The following is an 18782-nucleotide window of genomic DNA, read 5'->3' as shown; positions in this document are numbered from 1 at the left end:
GATCCGTGCCAGCTATGCACCCAAATGAAACACCTTCCTCTGGTGCATGTAGGCAACAAGACATTATGCAACATTTTGTAGTCCCAAATACCGCTCTAAGAATGGTGAGGCCAGAACAAGTACAGGTGGTGGAAGATTGGATGGCTGACAGTGCCTCCAGTTCCTTCACAATGTCTTCTACCCGGTCCATTGCTAAAAGCTCAAAATTGGCACCGGCGGCCTACGGGCATCCATCTTTCACCTCAACCCCTAGCACATCAGACAAGCAGTCTGAGCCCCAAGTCATGCAGCAGTCACTTATGCTTTTTGATAACTCTGCTGGTGGGACCTGGACCATCCACCTAGCCCTGCCCCAGAAGTGAAAGAAATTGAGTGCACTGATGCCCAACCACTTATGTTTGAGGATGAGGATGAACCACCGCAGCACATCTCTGATGACAAAATACAGGTGTCAACTGCTGGGGCTTTCTGAAGTGTGCAGACCGGTCAGGAGGGCAGGGGTGAGGAGTGGGTGGAAGATGATGATAAGGTCCTACACCTTACCTGGCATCCAGGTCATGCCAGTGACGCATGGAGTTCGGAGGAAGAGGAGAGGGTCACGCAGCGCCAGCTTCACATTAAAGGGGGAGCAGGGTGCAAAAGCAGAGTGGTCGGCCCCTATCCAGTACGCCTGCTACTGCCCAACGTGCCAAGAGACATAACGCACAAAAGCAAAGGAGAGGGAGCAGGAGAAGACTCTGGCGTGGCAGTTCTTTAGGCATTGTGCTGACGACAGAACACGGGTGGTGTGTAAGCTGTGCAGTCAGAACCTGAAGCGAGGCATAAATGTTTTCAACCTGAGCACCGCCTACATGATCCAACTTCTAACTGCAAAGCACAAGCTGCAGTGGGGTAAACACCTAAAAAAACATAAAAACTCAGATGCTCCTCCTGCTCCCTCTTCTGCTGCAGTCTTGGCCTCTATCTCCCCCTCTGGAGACACAGGGGCACCTGCCACCCACAAACAGCCACACCAACACCACCATCACCCAGCATGTCCACACTGTCCCATGGAAGCATTCAGCTGTCCATCCCACAAATCCTGGAGAGAAAGTACCCCCCTACCCACACATGAGCCCTAGCCCTGAATGCCAGCATTTCAAAACTGCTGGCCTTTGACATGCTGTTATTCCGTCAGGTGGATTTTTACAAATGTAATGACGACAGCTGTCCCACGATAAGTGGTTCCCAGTCATCACTACTTTTCCAGCTGGGCCATCCCTGCCCGAACAAGTGACAATTAGTGGCAAGGTCCACATAACCACCAACATGTGGACCAGTAAGTACAAGCAGGGACATTATATCTCCCTAACTGCCTACTGGTTAAATGTAGTGGTGGCAGAGCCTGAGGTGGACAGCAGTTTGGCGCATGTCCAACCACCACCGAGAATTGCTGGATGTTTCTCGTGCCACCTGTTGCCTCCTCCTACTCCGCTTCCTCACCATGTCAGCGGAATACCTGCACGACCAACTTCAGCACAGCCCGGGGAAATCGACAGCAGGCTGTTCTGAAACTCATATGTTTGGGGGAAAGACCCCACATTGCGCAGGAGCTTTGGGCAGGCATGAAAGAACAGATCGATGAGGGGTTGGTACCGCTGAGCCTCAAGCCAGGCCTGGCGATGTGCGACAATGGGTGAAACCTCGTAGCAGCTCTGGGAATAGCCAGTTTGACGCACATCTCTTGCCTGGGGCATGTGCTGAACTTGCTGGTGCAGAGGTTCCTCAATAATTACCCAGATATGTCAGAGCTGCTGCAGAAAGTGAGGACCGTCGGTGCATGCTTTTGGCATTCTCACCCTGCTGCTGCTCGTCTGTTTGCTATGCATAGTAACTTTGGCCCTCCCGCTCACCGCCTCATATGAGACGTACCCACAAGATGGAACTACTTCTTGAACATGCTGGAGAGACTGTGCAAGCAGCAGGCGATAGTGGAGCTGCAGCAGCACGGCTGAGTCGCTCTGCGGAACAGCAACATTTCACCACTAATTAGTGGGCCTACATGCAGGTCTTGTTTGCCGTGTTGCGCTGCTTCGAATACTCCACCAACATAGCCAGCGGTGATGCATGAGGATGTGACACAGGAGGAAGAGGAGGAGGAACAGGGATCATTCCAACTGTTATCAGGACAGTCGTTCACAGGTGGCTCCGAGGGCGGTATCTGCACCAACAGTGGCCGTGTCATACAACTGTCCAGCCATGAAACAGTTTTAAAAGATGAGGAAGATAATGATGAGGAGGAGGAGGATCACAGCAGGGTGGAACCCAAATCTGCTCATGGCCATCAATGGAGCGTGGATGGGGGGATACAGAGGACACAGATGATACACCTGCCACCGAGAACAGCTTGTAGTTGCCTCTGGGAAGCCTGGCACACATGAGCGACTCCATGCTGCAGTGCCTGCGCAACGACAGCCGAGTTTCCCACATTCTAACCGGTGCTGATTATTGGGTGGCCACTCTGATGGTTCCCCAATACAAGGACAATGTGCTGTCCTTACTTCCGTCACTGGAGCATGAACGGAAGATGCACGAGTACAAGCAAATGCTGGTAGAGGAGCTACTGATGGTGTTTCCACCTGACAGCGGGGGCTCAGTGGAAGCACGAGGCGGAGATGGCGGAGAAGGAGGAAGTCGCCAACGCAGCAGGCACACCACCAGCACCTCAGAAGGGAGGGTTAGCATGGCCGAAATGTGGAAAAGCTTTTTCTGCACGCCACAATATCAAGCACCACCATCTGATACTGACCGTCTTAGCAGGAGGCAGCGCTTTAGCAACATGGTGGAACAGTACGTGTCCACACATCTGCACGTAGTCTGCCCAGTTTAACTTCTGGGTCTCTAAATTGGGCACATGACTTGAGCTTGCGCTTTACTCCTTGGAGGTGCTGGTCTGCCTTGCGGCAAGTGTCTTGTCCGAATGTGTGTTTAGTATGGCGGGGAGGGGGGGGGGGGTGATCACAGACAGGCACATCCGCCTGTCCACAGCCAACGTGGACAAGCTCACATTCATTAAAATGAACCAGGCATGGATCCCACAGGACTTGACTGTACCTTGGCCAGAGTAGAGAGGTATACCAGGCGCACCTAGCCATTGTTGTACTCCGGAGCAGTTTGTGAGTTCTCTTTGCTATTTCCCATTGATTTGGGGGCCTCTGTGTCATGATTTTTTATTTTTATTTAGGAACACCCCCTTTATTCGTTTTAGCTGTTGTAGGAGAGAAAATTATTCTGTGGAGCGTGTCTGTGAAAGTCATGAATTTTGTTTTAAAAATGAGGAACACCCCCCTTTATCCGTCTAACTGCTGTAGTAGAGTAAATTCCTCTGTGGAGTGTGTCTGTGGCAATGGCAATTTTTTATTTATTTGGAACACCCCTTTGGCATCCATCTTACTGTAGTAGGAGAAAGATTATTTTAATATATAGTCCTCAGATAGGGGACATGTGAGATCTATAACGGAGACAACTTTTTTTTACCCAGTTTTAACCCAAGACATACAAGTACCAAACTGTCACCCTGTGGCCCTTAGCAACCTAATACAGAATTGACAGACACATGGGAAAAAAACTAACAGAAAGAGTGTTGGCTTAATTGCCCACCTCCGCTGCCTCTTCCTCCTACACTGCCATTTACACAGCCTCCTCAACTTCTTACTCTCTTTGGACCTCCGCCTCTTAGTTTATGATTGTAATGTTTTAATTTGTATGTATTTTATGTCATTTTACGTCACTTCCCTATCCACTTTTGTTTGCAGGGCAATTGTACTGCTTTTACGTACACTTTGGAGCCTTTTGCAGCCCTCGTGCCCTTTTTATTACTTTTTTAGAGCCATTTTAGTGCCCCAAAGTTCAGGTCCCCATTGACTTCAATGGGGTTTGTTGTTCGGGGTCAAGTTTGGAACCCGAATCAAACTTTGAAACGAAGTTCGGCCGAACCCTCAAACCCAGACATCTAGCGGTCCGCTCATCCCTATCCATGTGTCCATTTTCTACCCTCTGTGTGTCATCCATGTTCCATGGATGCTGCTCAGCTGAAAATTTATTTTCAGAGCGTCTCCTATCAGTTGTTAGTGAAAAATTAATGCAACACGGATACCATCCGTGTTGTGACCATGTTATTCATGGACCCATAGACTTTAATGGGTGTTTTTAGTCTGCATCATGGACCAAAGTAGTGCATGTCTATGTGATTTTGTCACTAACCCATGGTCAGTAAAAAAGTACTGATGCAAGAACTAGCATATTAAAATCAATGGGTCCGAGGCCTTAGGCTGCTTTCAATCAGTGTTTAGTCAGTAATTGATCAGTAATTCCCATCAGTGATTGTGATCCCAAGCCATGAGCACATGCTTGATGGGTTTGACCTACACCTGGTTTTGGCTCACAATGACTGATGAAAATCATTGACAAAAACTAACCAAAACATCAGCAGTTTCATCAATTTTTTTTTTCCATGGACTATTGGTAGGAGATGCTCTGGAAATGAATTTTCAGCTGAACAGTGTCTGTGGAATAAAAATGACACATTGAGGGCCAATAACAGACACACGGACCAAACACGGACTCACCTTTGCTTTAAAGAAAAGCCCGCAATGGTCACTGAAATAACTTGACAAGTGATTTATGAACTGAAATAAATGGTCACTGAAATAAACGGACAAAAGTAAAAATAAATAAAAATTTTACGGAAGATCAACTAATGAAAATCAGACGTTGGTTTTGAATTGTGGTTCAACAGAATAATTTATAAAACAAACTAATGAAACTGGCCTGGACAAAAATGATGGTACCCGTAACTTAATATTTTGTTGCACAACTTTTTGAGGCAATCACTGCAATCAAGCGATTTCTGTAACTCTCATAAAACTCCTGCACCTGTCCACAGGTATTTAGACCCACTCCTTGTGAGCAAACTGTTCCAGCTGTCACAGGTTTGAAGGGGGCCTTCTCTAGACTGCATATTTCAGCTCCTTCCACAGATGTTCAATAGGATTTAGATCAGGACTCATAGAAGGCCACTTCAGAATAGTCCAATGCTTTGCACCTAGCCCTTCTTGGATGTTTTGAGCTGTGTGTTTTGCGTCATTATTCTGTTGGAGGACCCATGACCTGTGACTGAGACCAAGCTTCTGACACTGGGCAGCACATTTCACACCATAATGTCTTGATAGTAGTCTTTATATTTTGTTGTGCCCTGCACAGATTCAACACAACCTATGCCATATGCAGCAAAACAGCCCCAAAACATAACTGAGCTTCCTCCATGTTTCAAGTACAATGTTCTTTTCTGATATGCTTCATTTTTGCATCTGTGAACATAGACCTGATGTGACTTGTCAAAAAGCTAAATTTTTGTCTCATCTGTCCAAGGGACAGTCTCTCAAATGCTTTGTGGCTTGTCGATATGCATTTTGGCAAGTTTCAGTCTTGCTTTTTTATGATTTGCTTTCAACAGTCTTCGGTCATCTTCCATTAAAGGGGTTGTCCACTACACTGAGTGCAGTGTAATGAACAGGAAGCAGCACTCGCATGGAGTGCCACCTCCTCTTCAAACAGCTAACTGGCTGGGTTGCCAGGAGTCGAACCCCTGCCGCTCAGATATTGATGACCTATCCTAATGATTTAAGTCTGCTTTGGCTAAGACATTGACAGATGTTGTGATCTGACACTAATGTACCTTGACCTTGGAGTTCACATCTAATCTTTGGAAGTTGTTCTGGGATTTTTGGTTACTATTTGTATTATTCATCTCTTCAATTTGTCATCAATTTTCCTCTAGCAGGCACATCCAATTATATGTGCAACTGTAGTAACAGGAACAGCATGCTGTTTGAAGATGGTCTTATGGCCTATACATTTAAAATGCTTTTCTATACTTTTCTTTCTAATCTCCTAAGATAACTCTCTCCTTAGCATTCTTTTTTTTAATGATCAGAATTAGGGATGAGCAAATAGACTTCGGATGAAACATCTGAAGTTGATTTGCATAAAACTTTGTTTCAATACTGTATGGAGCGAACCATGCAATGAACACAAAAAACACACCCTAATTGAAAAACACACCACTGCGAAAAGCGCAAGTGTATCCAGTGTTTGTAAAATCCCCATATCCTTTCAACTAACATCTGAAATTGATGGTTTTTTTCATAAAAACACATAAAAGGCATGTACTAAAACCAAATGAAACAGTAAAACACCATAAAAACTGTGTGAGAATCCATACTTTCCCTACAACCTTCCTTACCAGATATAAATTTGACATAAGGCAAATAAAACAAGGTCATATTTTACAATAAAATGCAACTAACCCATAAAACTACAGTAGCTCTGCTCTGGCACCCAACATTACCCTGCAGCAATAAAATGCAGACCTTCTTACCCTCCACAAAGTCCTATTTTTCCCAACAGTACATACAGAATGGGATTGTCCAGCGGACAACCTCTTTACAAAGGATGAACGACAAAAGGAAAATAATTACATTATCAATTTATTTGTGCTGGCTGCTCAAAAATTAAACCAGATAAACTATTAGCATGTCCTACCAATAAAAATGTTTTACCATTAGTTGCTGATAAGCTACTTCATAGATAACAACCAATATACACTTCCTATTGTCACTTTTACTAAAATGACCATGGACATACTAGTGAATAGTGTTGAGCGTGAATATTCGAATCGCTAATTTTAATCGCGAATATCGCCACTTTGAGAATTCGCAAATATTTAGAATAAAGTGATATATATTCGTATTCGCTAAGTGTTGAATATTCTAATCGCGAATTTATCGCAACTTTATCGTGAATTTATCACAAATATATTACAATGCCGATTTTCACAATCCAGTAAACAATGACTGGAGATCACGAATTTTCAAATTTGTGAATTTATGGAGAATATTCGGCCAAAAATTCGTGAAATATTGCCAATTCAAATATTGCCTATGCCGCTCATCGCTACTAGTGAAGGAAAACCAGATGCAAATGAAAATAAAGGGCTACACATTAATGCCTAAAATACAATTGTTACAAAAAATATGGGATGACATTGAGGGCACACAACCGTAATTTATACAAGTAATATTAACTTTATTACATGACAAAGACCAGACTTAAAAAAAACATACCAAACCTAAAAACCATCTGCCATTCCATTTTAAGGATCCCTGCTCAATAGCTATCCACCACTGTGCATTGACACATTGCATTGAAGTGTGAAGTGTGAAGTACAATCCCTCACAGATAAACAACTTCATGCAATGATTAACTTACCTATATATCAAAATAAATATGTATAAGCAGAATTTTCTAACACGTATAACTTCAGTGCACAGTGCCATAGAAGTCAATGCTTAGTAACAGCAACTATAGTAAAGCAATTGAAAACAAATAAAAAAGAGCAAAAGAAAACTACTAAATGTGGTATAAAATTTTAAACTAATCAGTATCAGGACTGCAAATGTGCAAAGGAGGCTTCAAAATGCAAATACATCTAAAATAAATTCATTTAGGTTCAAATAAAAAAGGATGGAAGACCGTATATGATCATATGGAGAAGAGGCATGTCAACAAAGATGGCAGCCACAGCAAAAAAGAAAATGACAATATCTGTGTGTGTGTGTGTGTGTATATATATATATATATATATATATATATATATATATACGGTATATATATAAATCCTCTTTAACTGGAATGCTGCCTAGAAAACTATGAAAGTACAGGAGGTCTACCTGAAGCCTCCTACCATATGCGTTTTGCGGTCTGCAAATTGCAGATGCACAAAATACTTATGGGGTCCATGTGCATCCCACAGTTTTTGCAGGACCCACTCAAACAGTCCATTCTTGTCCTCAAAATGGACAAGAATAGGACAGGTTCTATAATTTGTGGCCCAACTGCACGGATATGGACGGCACACAGATGACATCTGTGTGCTGTCCATTTTCTGTGCTTTTTTGGGCATACCCATAGAAGTGATTGGTAATACATTATGTGCATGAAGCCTAACAGTGTGGAACACATCTAGCTATCGCAACAGAAAAACTCAGACTTTTCATCTTATTTGTCACAACTATGATATGAAGAAAAACACCAATAGACAGTTACTTACAGTTTCAGGGTACGTTAAAGCAGTGGGTTCGTTTACAGATGGAGAAACTGCGGCAGAGGGTTAACATACAGAATTTATTATAATTTGTACTTAAGGCTCTTTACAAAGTAATATTTTTCATAACTTTAAAAATGAAAGCATTCAAAAACACCATGTCGACAAAATCACTAATGTGATCAGTTTTCACTTCCTACTGGAAGAGCCTGCCGGATCTCCCGAATGCTAGAGTGAAACTAGCCTTACATGTAGCAATGTGCAGCAAAACTGTCCTAACATTTTGCTACAAAATGTTGGCGCAAAGTAAGACAACCAAAAGTTGCTGTAAAGAAAGATGAAAGTGTCTAGCCAGGCGCCAAATTTGTCATCCAGTAAGAGCCACTGTTATTTTGCCACATCTTACGACTCTTTGTGGACTCTTCAATTTAAACAGAAGTAATCCTGCCCCTTTGTAGTTCAAGTCAAACATTGCTCCTGCAGCAGGAGAAATGTAGTGTTAGGTCTTAAGCCTCATTCACACATCAGTAATTTGGTCAGCGATTTCCATCAGCGATTGTGAGCCAAAACCAGGATTGGAGCCTCCACAGCCACAAGGTATAATGGAAAGATCTGCAACTGATCTGTGTTTAGAGCTACACCTAGTTTTGGCTCACAATCACTGACCAAAACACTGACGCATGAATGAGGCATTATTCACACATCAATGAATCATGGATGTTTGCTGTCCGTGTTCTCCAGAGAAAGATCATGTATTCATTGATTGTAGTGTGTTTATTCATACCTCCTTGTTTCGTCACTGACTGTGGGTCAGGGGAAAAATTATGGAGACATCTACTACTTTGGTCTGTATTGTGGATCAAACAAGCTCAGAGAAGTTTTTGAAAACCTCAGATGTTCTGGAAAAAAACATTTTCATCCCAGATGTGCACGTGGAATATGGATTACAACCAGAGGGCAAAAACAGAAGGACCAACTATGGAACTTTCATGGGCATTTTCACATCTTGTCATGGATGTCATCACGAACATGGAGCTATGAATATGTTCTAACATAGTATCCACTAGAACTAATGTTCAGTGAGGCAGTATGGAGCCTCTTCATTTGTTATACAAAGCCTTATCATTTTTCTTTTAAAAAATTAAAAAGCAGAGCCGAAGCTAGACTTTCCTTTACCCAGGCAAAGGTTCAGTTCACTCCTCTCACCCACTATCTACAGTAAATACACTGGCCCAGGCAAAGTGGCTTGTTGACACCTTTCCTTACAGCCAACACCTGGACCACATGTCACAGTTGCCCCACCACTTCAGATATACCCCTGGAAAAAGTAACATTTCATTGTAGAAATGTTGCTTTTCTGATTTAGTAAGAGCCAGATAATAGCTTTGTGTGGTAGTTTGAAGAAATCACTTACCACAAAGAGATGCGATTGGCAGATCATGGTGTGATTTTAATGGTATCGTGATGCAACAAAAAATCTACGTTCTAGATTTTGTACTACATTGCAATTGCTAACTTGCCATACACTTACAATAAATTTTGGCTGAATATTTGTTTGGCCAACAGCTGTTCCTCTGGGCTCCGTCATGTGAATGCCCCTTTGTCTATGTATATGTGCTCGCTGACTTCTAGTTAACATCTGTGCATGAACAATGAATTAATCATACACATTAGATAACTGTTGGCCTACATCTAATCCTTCCAACTCTCTGCTTGGCAAGCGCCTGTTCGTCAGTGAAGGAGACCACTACATTTACATGCAGTGATCTCCTCCACAGTACAGAGCAGAGCGATCGCTAATGCCTTCGCTCGTCCCGATTCAGAATCGTTTGCCAGCGGCAGGAGCTGTTTAGACACTACGATCTGCTGCCAGCAAACGATGATTTAGGTGACCGAATTAAAAATCCAATTACCGGATGAACGAGCGTTTCGCTCATTTATGGGGAAATCAACGGCACCTTTACACAAGCAAATTTTGGCAAATGAGTGTCCCTACAAACACTTGTTGGCGATGTTCTGCTCGATACTGAGTCACTAGATCATAGTGTGATTTCAACATTATTATTATAATACAACAAATAAATCAGCATGCTATTTAGGTTTTGTATCCCATAAATTTACAATAGCTGTTGGCTGAACGTTTATTAATTGCGAAAAGACAGCAGCACCTCAGACAGCAGCTTAATTCCCATAGGTACAGAGAAAAGCACAGGCTGAGACCCAGCATGCCCAATTCTCCTTTCTAACAACATCTAGAATGTGTTTGGGCACCTTTAGATGACAATAAGGACCCCCTGTTGCATTAATGATTTTACCCAAAACCTCTGGTGACTCTATGTTTCTAGCTAGCCTTAAAGGTGTTTTCTTCAGTGCATCAACATCCTTTAAAATAATCATTTAGCTGTGATTTTGTAATGTATTTATTTTACCTTTTTGCTTATATGCTCTGTTCTGGGCTGTGGTCACATGTCCATGTCAATGCTGCTCTTTCTTATTTCCTGTAATATTATGTCCATGGTACAGCCACATGGTCGGGTTTCCTGATGCAGTTATGGAAGCCAAAATCAGCAATAAATCAGAAAAAGAGAGAAAATGTAGGACAGGTACGACGTCTCCTCTTTTTAAAAGCCACTCCTGCCTTTGGCTTCCAAAATTATATCACAGAATCTGACTGTGTGGCCATACCCTAAGGTGTGCATTGACATTACAGAAAAGTCGGATTGGCTGACTGAACTATAGTTTGCTAATATCTCGGTCTTCAATTAGTATGTAGTGGAAAATCAGATAGGCATGATAGGCCCGGGGCTGTCTACCCAACTTGGGCCCCTCCTTCCATTTTAGTTTAGTTATTTTTCTGTATGAAGACGCTGCAGTGCTTCCCGAGTGCCACAGTTTCTTCCTACTCCATATGACATCACAATCATCGTTCACATGGCCTAGAGCCAGCTTGGTCCCATCCGAATGATTGGGGCTGAGTTGCAATACCAAGCACAGTGCTATCAAATGGACAGCGCTGTGCTTGGCAAGGAGCAAAGAGGTTGAGGCGCTCACTGGAACATCGCAGTCTCCTCAAACAGCTGATTGGCGGGGGTGCCAGGAGTGGGACCCCCATCAATCTCATATTGATGACCTATCCTGAGGATAAACCATCCATATGTAAATCCCAGAGAACCCTTTTACCTTATGTCACCTGTAGTGTTACATAGGACTGCAGGTACCATCTACGACATTATCTGCACACAGAAAGCTGTTACTGTTATACGGGGTGTTACACATTATTTGTACTCAGAGTCTCTATGTAACACCACAGATAGCACAGTGATAGCTCTCTGAGTAAATATAATGCAATAGATGTTAACTGCAGTCCTATGTAACACTTTACATAACACAGTGAATTAGTGTGTTATGTGGGGTGTTACATAGGACTGCAGGGAACATCTACTACATTATCTGTACCCAGAAAGTTATCACTGTGTTATGTGGGGTGTTACAAAGGACTGCAGGGAATATCTACCACATTATCTTTACTACGAGATTCTGAGTACAAATAATGTAGTAGATGTCACCCCCAGTCCTATATAACACCCCAGATAACAGTGATAACTTTCTGTGTGCAGATAATGTAGTAGATGGTACCTGCAGTCCCATGTAACACTACATGTTACCTGCATGTTGCGCTGCTGAAAGCTGGATCGCCCTCGTTGTTCTTGCCACGGGGCTCTCCAACCTTTTCCGGCTAGGACAAAGCAGCACACAGTGCTCCACTCAAAAAAAAAATACCCAGGAGCCATTGACTCCTAAACTGAAAAATTTAGCAGCCAAATTTAATTTTTTGTCGCCAAATTTAAAATACACATAATTATAATAAAAAAGACTGAGGTGAAGATGAGACGCAGGTCACAATAGTGAGCCAGCACTACATATAGGAGAATACAGCACCACATACCTCTTACATCCAGTGACATCTCCTGTAATGTAGACATTTTCTTTCCTCTTCTCCTCCACTTGACCCAGACCGCTATGACTAATTCTTTCAGCCGTCTCTCGTCTCTACAGAGTTTGTTATACAGACACGTTAGATTTCTAAATTTTTCCATCAACCTCCCCATTCTGGTGTCCTGACAATGTCATCTTGCTGCCACTCCCAATACTGTCCCCCTTGTGCTCCCCAATGCCTTAGTACTATACTGCTGAAAAAATTGTGACCCCCAGTAAACATAATTGGGGTAATTTATCAAACTGGTGTAAACTAGAACTGTTTTAGTTGTCCATAGCAACCAATCAGATTCCACCTTTAAAATGTCCCTATAGTGTCTACAGCAATTGTAATGTCCCCTAGAGTGCCCACAGTAATAATAATAACACCCTATATTGTGCTCCAGCTAATAATGCCTATATAGTGTCCCTGTAATAAAAATGCCCCTATAGTGCCTCCCCAATAGCAAAGTCCCCCACATTGCACCCACACTGCCCAAAATTTAGTAATTTTCCCCCACTGTCCCTTTAGTAATACAGTATGTCCTCCTGTGCCCCACAGTAATGTCCCACAAAGTTGGCACACACACATAAAAAACCTAAAAGCTAATACTTACCTGTGTCCAGGTTCTCACACGCAGATGGTACAGGCTGGGATGGTGAGGTAGACCTGCACTCGTAACTGTGCCGCGTCCCGGCACAGGTGCGCAGTGACGTCATCACGCCCCCTGGGCCGGTATTTTGCTACTGCATAGGTCTCAGGCCTACTAGGCCTGAAGCCAATGGCGGTGATGGGCAGCAGAGCATGGAACTATGTGCTCCCGTGCCCCGCCACAGTATGTGACTATTTGGGTAAGTGTTGGGCCCCCCAGTGATGCCAGACCAGGGGCTGCCAACCCAAACACCCCTATTATAATCCTATGGGAAATACACAAGGAGCGCACACAAAGCAAAACCTCCATGAACATGGAGTGGGGGGTGGCACCACTCACCTTATTTAGTTGTGCTTTTAGAACAACATCCCAAAGTGCCAGAAGTACTAAAAGTGGGAAGCTGCTGCCTCATTGTCCAGCCAAAGATGATATACTGTACAGAGTACGAAGTCAAGAAGGAGACCTAGTTTTCCCTAGTCTCTTTATGACATTATACAGTGACTGATTTTTTACGTCAAAGGTAAATATAGTCACAGAATTGTTAAACTTTTCTTCAGAATCTATCACCAAGGATATATGGATTGTGTCGCAAGGTGGCCCAGTGTTTGAAGGGGTTGTCCCGATTCAGACAAATATGGCTGCTTTTCTCTGAAAACAACAGCATACCTGTCCACAGGTTGTGTGTGGTATTTCAAAGGAGCTGAGCAGCAAAACCAGATACAAACCATGGACAGGTGTGGTTCTATTTCTGGAAGAAAGTAGCGATGTTTTTTATAATCCCAGACAGCCTTTCCAAACACCTAAGGATTTGCCAAACAATTCACATAACCGATGAAATAGTTACTGAATCGGTGGCTACAGTATATTCACTTATGTATATCCAATTAACATAAAAAATTAGTCAATGGCTGCAGGAGCATTGCCTCACCTACTACCGTATACAGTGTCTTCAAGAGACCAGGGGAAACTATCTAAAAAGAACCAACATACAGGGCTTACATGCTGGCATTTCAGTCATCTCCATTTCTTCTTTTCATGTCTGGCATTCTTTCACTCTATTGTATCTTACGTCTTAAAAGGGAAAAAAAATATAAAGTTAATTCTCTTCTTAAAAAGGTCCTCCAGAAATTAAGAAAATAAAAATACTTAAATATTTTGTTATTATAAATATATTCCCAAATACCTTTCATTAGTATAATGTCTCATTTTGTCTAGGGAGCAATCATTAGGAGAAATAAAATGGCAGCCATCCTATTAGTACACACAAAACCTGTCCTAATCACACAATTAAAAAGTCTCTGATACATTGCCTGTCACTTTTGCGCTGCAGAGCCTAAAGTGAAGTGGGTAAAATTCACACAGTCAGTCTTAGCGTTTATAGGTCCGCGCTGCTTTAAATCCTCAGAAAGTGTTCCTTTTTAGGTTAGGGCCATATGCACCTTCAGACATAGAAAAATATCAATAGCTACACCAATTGCCCTCCTTCTCAGTGAGCCACTCTGTGAATCATCAAAGAGGTCACACAGATAGTAAAGTACCATCGACAAGGGTTAAATGGTAAAAGATTTATTATACTCACAGACGTGATCAAGTTTAAAACATATCATAAAAAACTGGATAACCCTTGTGTTCCTGCCCGACCCGGGTTTCCCTCATGCTTCGTCAGGGGCGAACACTCCACCCACTTTCGGGTTATCTTATAAATCCACATAAATCCCTCCTCCCCACCTTAGTCACACAAATTATCATATAGTTCATTATAATAAAACCTATATATACCCTATAAAATCTTGATATAGATAACTTTCCATTCCTCTGAGTTCATAATCCATATTTATTTTCACCAGTAATATACTAAAAATGTATTCCTATCCACCATACACAGGATATCATGCCCCAGCTGTTACTACTTGTAACGGCATACAAGGGAATGCTCCAAACTCCGAACGGAACCTCACGAATAGCTGCTAGCAGACGAATAGGAAACGCACCCAAGCGGCTTACACTCTTAGCAATCAGTCTCTAACAGCATACAGTGAATCCCCCCAAGAACGAGACGAGGCTCTGTGTTGAGGGTCAAGCAGTCGACAGTCAGAGCTGTGTGTTTATTGTTTTTATATAACATTGTTACACACTAGTACCACCCACAGGGTTTTGTAAAAACAACCAGTAACCCTGTACAATACGGTAAAACACTACCACAAAAAATCCTCCCATCCGCCTGTGATACAATTACCTTACACAATGGGTTGATATAATTATCACAGGCAGGAGAATACACAATGTTTTCTGTCCTGGAGACAACCGAGGAGTAATTCAATTATCTCTCAGGACAAAGGGAAATCGCCAATACACACGTGGAGACAATAGGACAGACATCACTACTCAAATATACAATGCCACAACCATTACAGTAAACATAGACATTTAACATATCCCCAGATGGCTTGCATTTGAGCGCTCAATATATCCGAACAGCGCTCAGATGCCACAAAATCAGTCAAATCGCCATGGGGTTTAAGTTTAGCATGGGCTGATGAGAACAACTACGCACCAAATGGTTGTGTATATTTGGGGCTTTCTTATATGTTATGTCCGATTGGTCAGGGATCACCTTTCTCAAAACTAGATTGTTTTTTAGAACAGCCCACTAGTTTTTTTTATAGCATTTTTCATACATCCAGCATTTGCATTGTACTGCATAAAGAAGGTAAAACGAAAATCCTTTTCTTTCTTAACAACTTTTGTCCCCTCCTTATTATCACTCCCTTTTACATCCCTACTACATCTAATAAGTTCCTCTCTCAAATAGCGCTTTTCTATAAAACAATTTTGAAAAAGTTGACTTTGTTCTTTATAGACCTCAATATCCATGCAGTTTCGATATACCCTTTTAAATAGCCCCTTTGGTATATTTTTCAAACAAGGGCCACTGGTAGTTTCTATATAGGCATTCACATCAGTTTTCATTAAATAGGTTTTTGTTTCAAAGATGTTAGCCTTAATATATATCGTGAGATCTAAAAAATTTATAGAGGTCGCACTGATACTGCTGGTAAATTTTTAAATTCCAATCATTCTCATTTAACTTATTTATAAGATCTTCCAGACCCTGTTTCTCTCCCTTTGAAATTAGCAGGCAGTCGTGTATATACAGTCTCCATACGATTAATTCACCATTTTGTGTTCTTTTAGATAGAATTGGTTTAATATTCTCCCAAAGGGCCATAAAAAGTTTAGCAAAACTTTGGGCGACTTTTACCCCTATCGCCGTCCCAGTTTGCTGCAGATAGGTATTATTAAACCAAAAGTAGTTATGACTGAGGCAAAAATCCACGCTATCTAAAATACATTTCCCTTGCTGGCTAGACATTGGGGGGTCATTATCTAGTTCTTCTTTAATTTCTCTGTCCCAATTCTTTTGGAATAATCGTATACAAGGACGTCACATCTACCGTGGTAAGCCATGTATTTTCCTGGCTCATACCTAAATCCTTGATTAATTTAATGACACTCCCAGTGTCCTTCAAGTACAAGGATAAAAAAGTCTACGTATTCTGTAAGTCTACTTGTGAGTGAATTAATTCCAGAGACTATAGGTTTCCCAGGGGGGTTTGTCAAGCTTTTCTGAATCTTGGGCAGATGGTATATAACTGATGTGACTGGGTATTTCACTGTCAGGTAATCAAATTCCTTTTTATTAATAATCCCATTATTGTAACCCTCTTGCAGCAATTTATCTATTTTACTTTTGTATTCAAATGTGGGATTTTTTTTTTCTTCAAGACTAAATAAGTTTCATTATCTGACAGTAATCTCTGCAATTCTTTCTCATATTTATCAACTTCCATCACAACAATCCCCCCCCCCTCTCTTCTTATCTGCCGGCTTGATAACAATATTGGGATTCGATTCAAGGCTCTTTAAAGGGATTCTGTCACCTCTTTTTACCCTATAGAGATGCGGACATGCACGACTAGATTGTGGCTAGCATGTCTGCAATATACCTGTCCCATAGCTCTGTGTGGTTTTAATGAGTGTAAAAAAAGATTTTATATATATGTAAATCAGCCTGGTAAGGAGCCCAATGGGCTGCACTAACCATTCTGGAGCCCAGCCACTGTGAATAAGCCCAGCACCGCCTGTATCCAGGGATCTCCTGCTTGCTCAGAAAGTCAGATCGCCGTAATCTCGCGACGAGAAGTGTCGGTGTTCCGTGATATTTCCCCTACCCGTGAGATTTCCCTACCCTCGTCACTTCCTGTTGTGAAGCAGCCGCATCGGACATGACATTCCAGTTTTGGAAGGAGGTGTGCTGTGCCGTGCAGGCGCACAATGACGGGGTAGGTAAATTTCACACCAGAGTTGGGGAGAAGAGGCCACCTAATGCGCTTGCGCCTTACTTCTCAGCTGGACACCGGCCGACACTGTGCATGCGCCGGGATCCTCACCAGCGGTTTGAGGGTAGGGAAAAATTACGGGCCAGTGAGCACTGTAAGAGATCAACCAAGAACCAGCGCAGATGAGACTAGCTCCAGCAAAGGCTGGAGATGAGACTAGCTCCAACTAGCTCCAGCAAAAGCAAAACGGTCAGAGAGTAGTTAGCCGTGCTTTCGCACTGGCCCGTAATTTTTCCCTACCCTCTAGGTAGGGTCCAGCTGAGACCTGTCGGCCTGTGTCCAGCTGAGAGGTAAGGCACAAGCAAATTAGGTTGCCCCTTTTCCCCAACTCTGGTGTGAATCTTCCCAATCCCGTCATTGTGCGCCTGCACGGCGTGGCACACCTCCTTCCAAAGCTGGAACGTCATGTTCGGTGCAGCCGCATCACAACAGGAAGTGACGAGGGTAGGGAAATCTCACGGGTAGGGGAAATATCACGGAACACCAGCATAGTGTTCCTTCCCTGTGCTGGCATCATCAACAGTGAAGGAACTGTGATGCGCGAGGTCGCACATCACAAGATTACGGCGATCTGACTTTGTGAGCAAGGAAGAGATTTGTGGATACAGGAGGTGCTGGGCTCTTCATAGGGGGCGTGGCTGGGCTAAAGAACGGTTAGTGCAGCCCCTTGGGCTCCTAACCAGGCTGATTTACATATATATATAAAATCATTTTTTCATTTTTTACTCTCAATAAAACCACACAGAGCTATGGTACAGGTATATTGCGGACATGCTAGCGGCGATCTAGCCGTGCATGTCCGCATCTCTATAGGGTAAAAAGAGGTGACAGAATCCCTTTAAAGCTATTTTTTCCTCAGATGTTAAATTGTGATGTTTGGGTTTGGTATCCATCTTGTCTAATTCCTTTAATAACCCCCCATTTTAAATGCCTCAATACAATCATTTTAGTTGTTTTTAGGAAAGAATGTGGATTTTTCTCGTAACTGGGTATAAATCATTCCATTCTCCATCCCCTCATTTTTAAGAAGGGGTGCCTGATTATTTATGCAATACTTGGCAATATTTAACTTTCTTATATATTTATGCACGTCTAAAAAAGCCTCAAATTTATTAGGTCTATTAGTTGGAGCAAAGTTCAGTCCCTTCCCCAACACACTTTTTTCTTGTTCAGAAAGGGTATGGGAGCTGAGGTTGAAAATCCCCCTCAGTTCTCCCTGCTCTTTTTGGGCTTTGGGCTATTAGAAATTAGGACTATGACACAAATAAGTATGTGAAGACTATGACACAAATAAGGTATATAGATGGAAAAACAACATTAACCCCTTAAGGACTCAGCCCTATTTCACCTTAAGGACTTGGCCATTTTTTGCAAATCTGACCAGTGTCACTTTAAGTGCTGATAACTTTAAAACAATTTGACTTATCCAGGCCATTCTGAGATTGTTTTTTCATCACATATTGTACTTCATGACACTGGTAAAATGAAGTCAAAAAAATAAATTTTTTTGCATAATAAAATACCTAATTTACCCAAAATTTTGAAAAATTAGCAAATTTCAAAGTTTCAGTTTCTCTACTTCTGTAATACATAGTAATACCCCCCAAAATT

The 18782-nt window shown here is 42.3% G+C and overlaps 1 protein-coding gene across 1 annotated transcript in view; it reads right to left on the bottom strand.

Annotated features, from left to right (window-relative positions):
- Nucleotides 1-18782, bottom strand: part of LOC122920024 (mucin-2-like) — a 354839-nt gene that overhangs the window by 108745 nt on the left and 227312 nt on the right. The window contains exon 30 of the mRNA XM_044269233.1: nucleotides 8150-8196. Coding sequence (XP_044125168.1) covers nucleotides 8150-8196 — 47 coding nt within the window. The remainder of the gene's footprint in view (nucleotides 1-8149; nucleotides 8197-18782) is intronic.

This window comes from Bufo gargarizans, chromosome 10 (assembly GCF_014858855.1).
Source record: "Bufo gargarizans isolate SCDJY-AF-19 chromosome 10, ASM1485885v1, whole genome shotgun sequence".
Taxonomy (NCBI): Eukaryota; Metazoa; Chordata; class Amphibia; order Anura; family Bufonidae; genus Bufo; species Bufo gargarizans.
The sequence above is the reverse complement of the archived record's forward strand: the minus strand, read 5'-3'. Positions and strand labels throughout refer to the sequence as shown.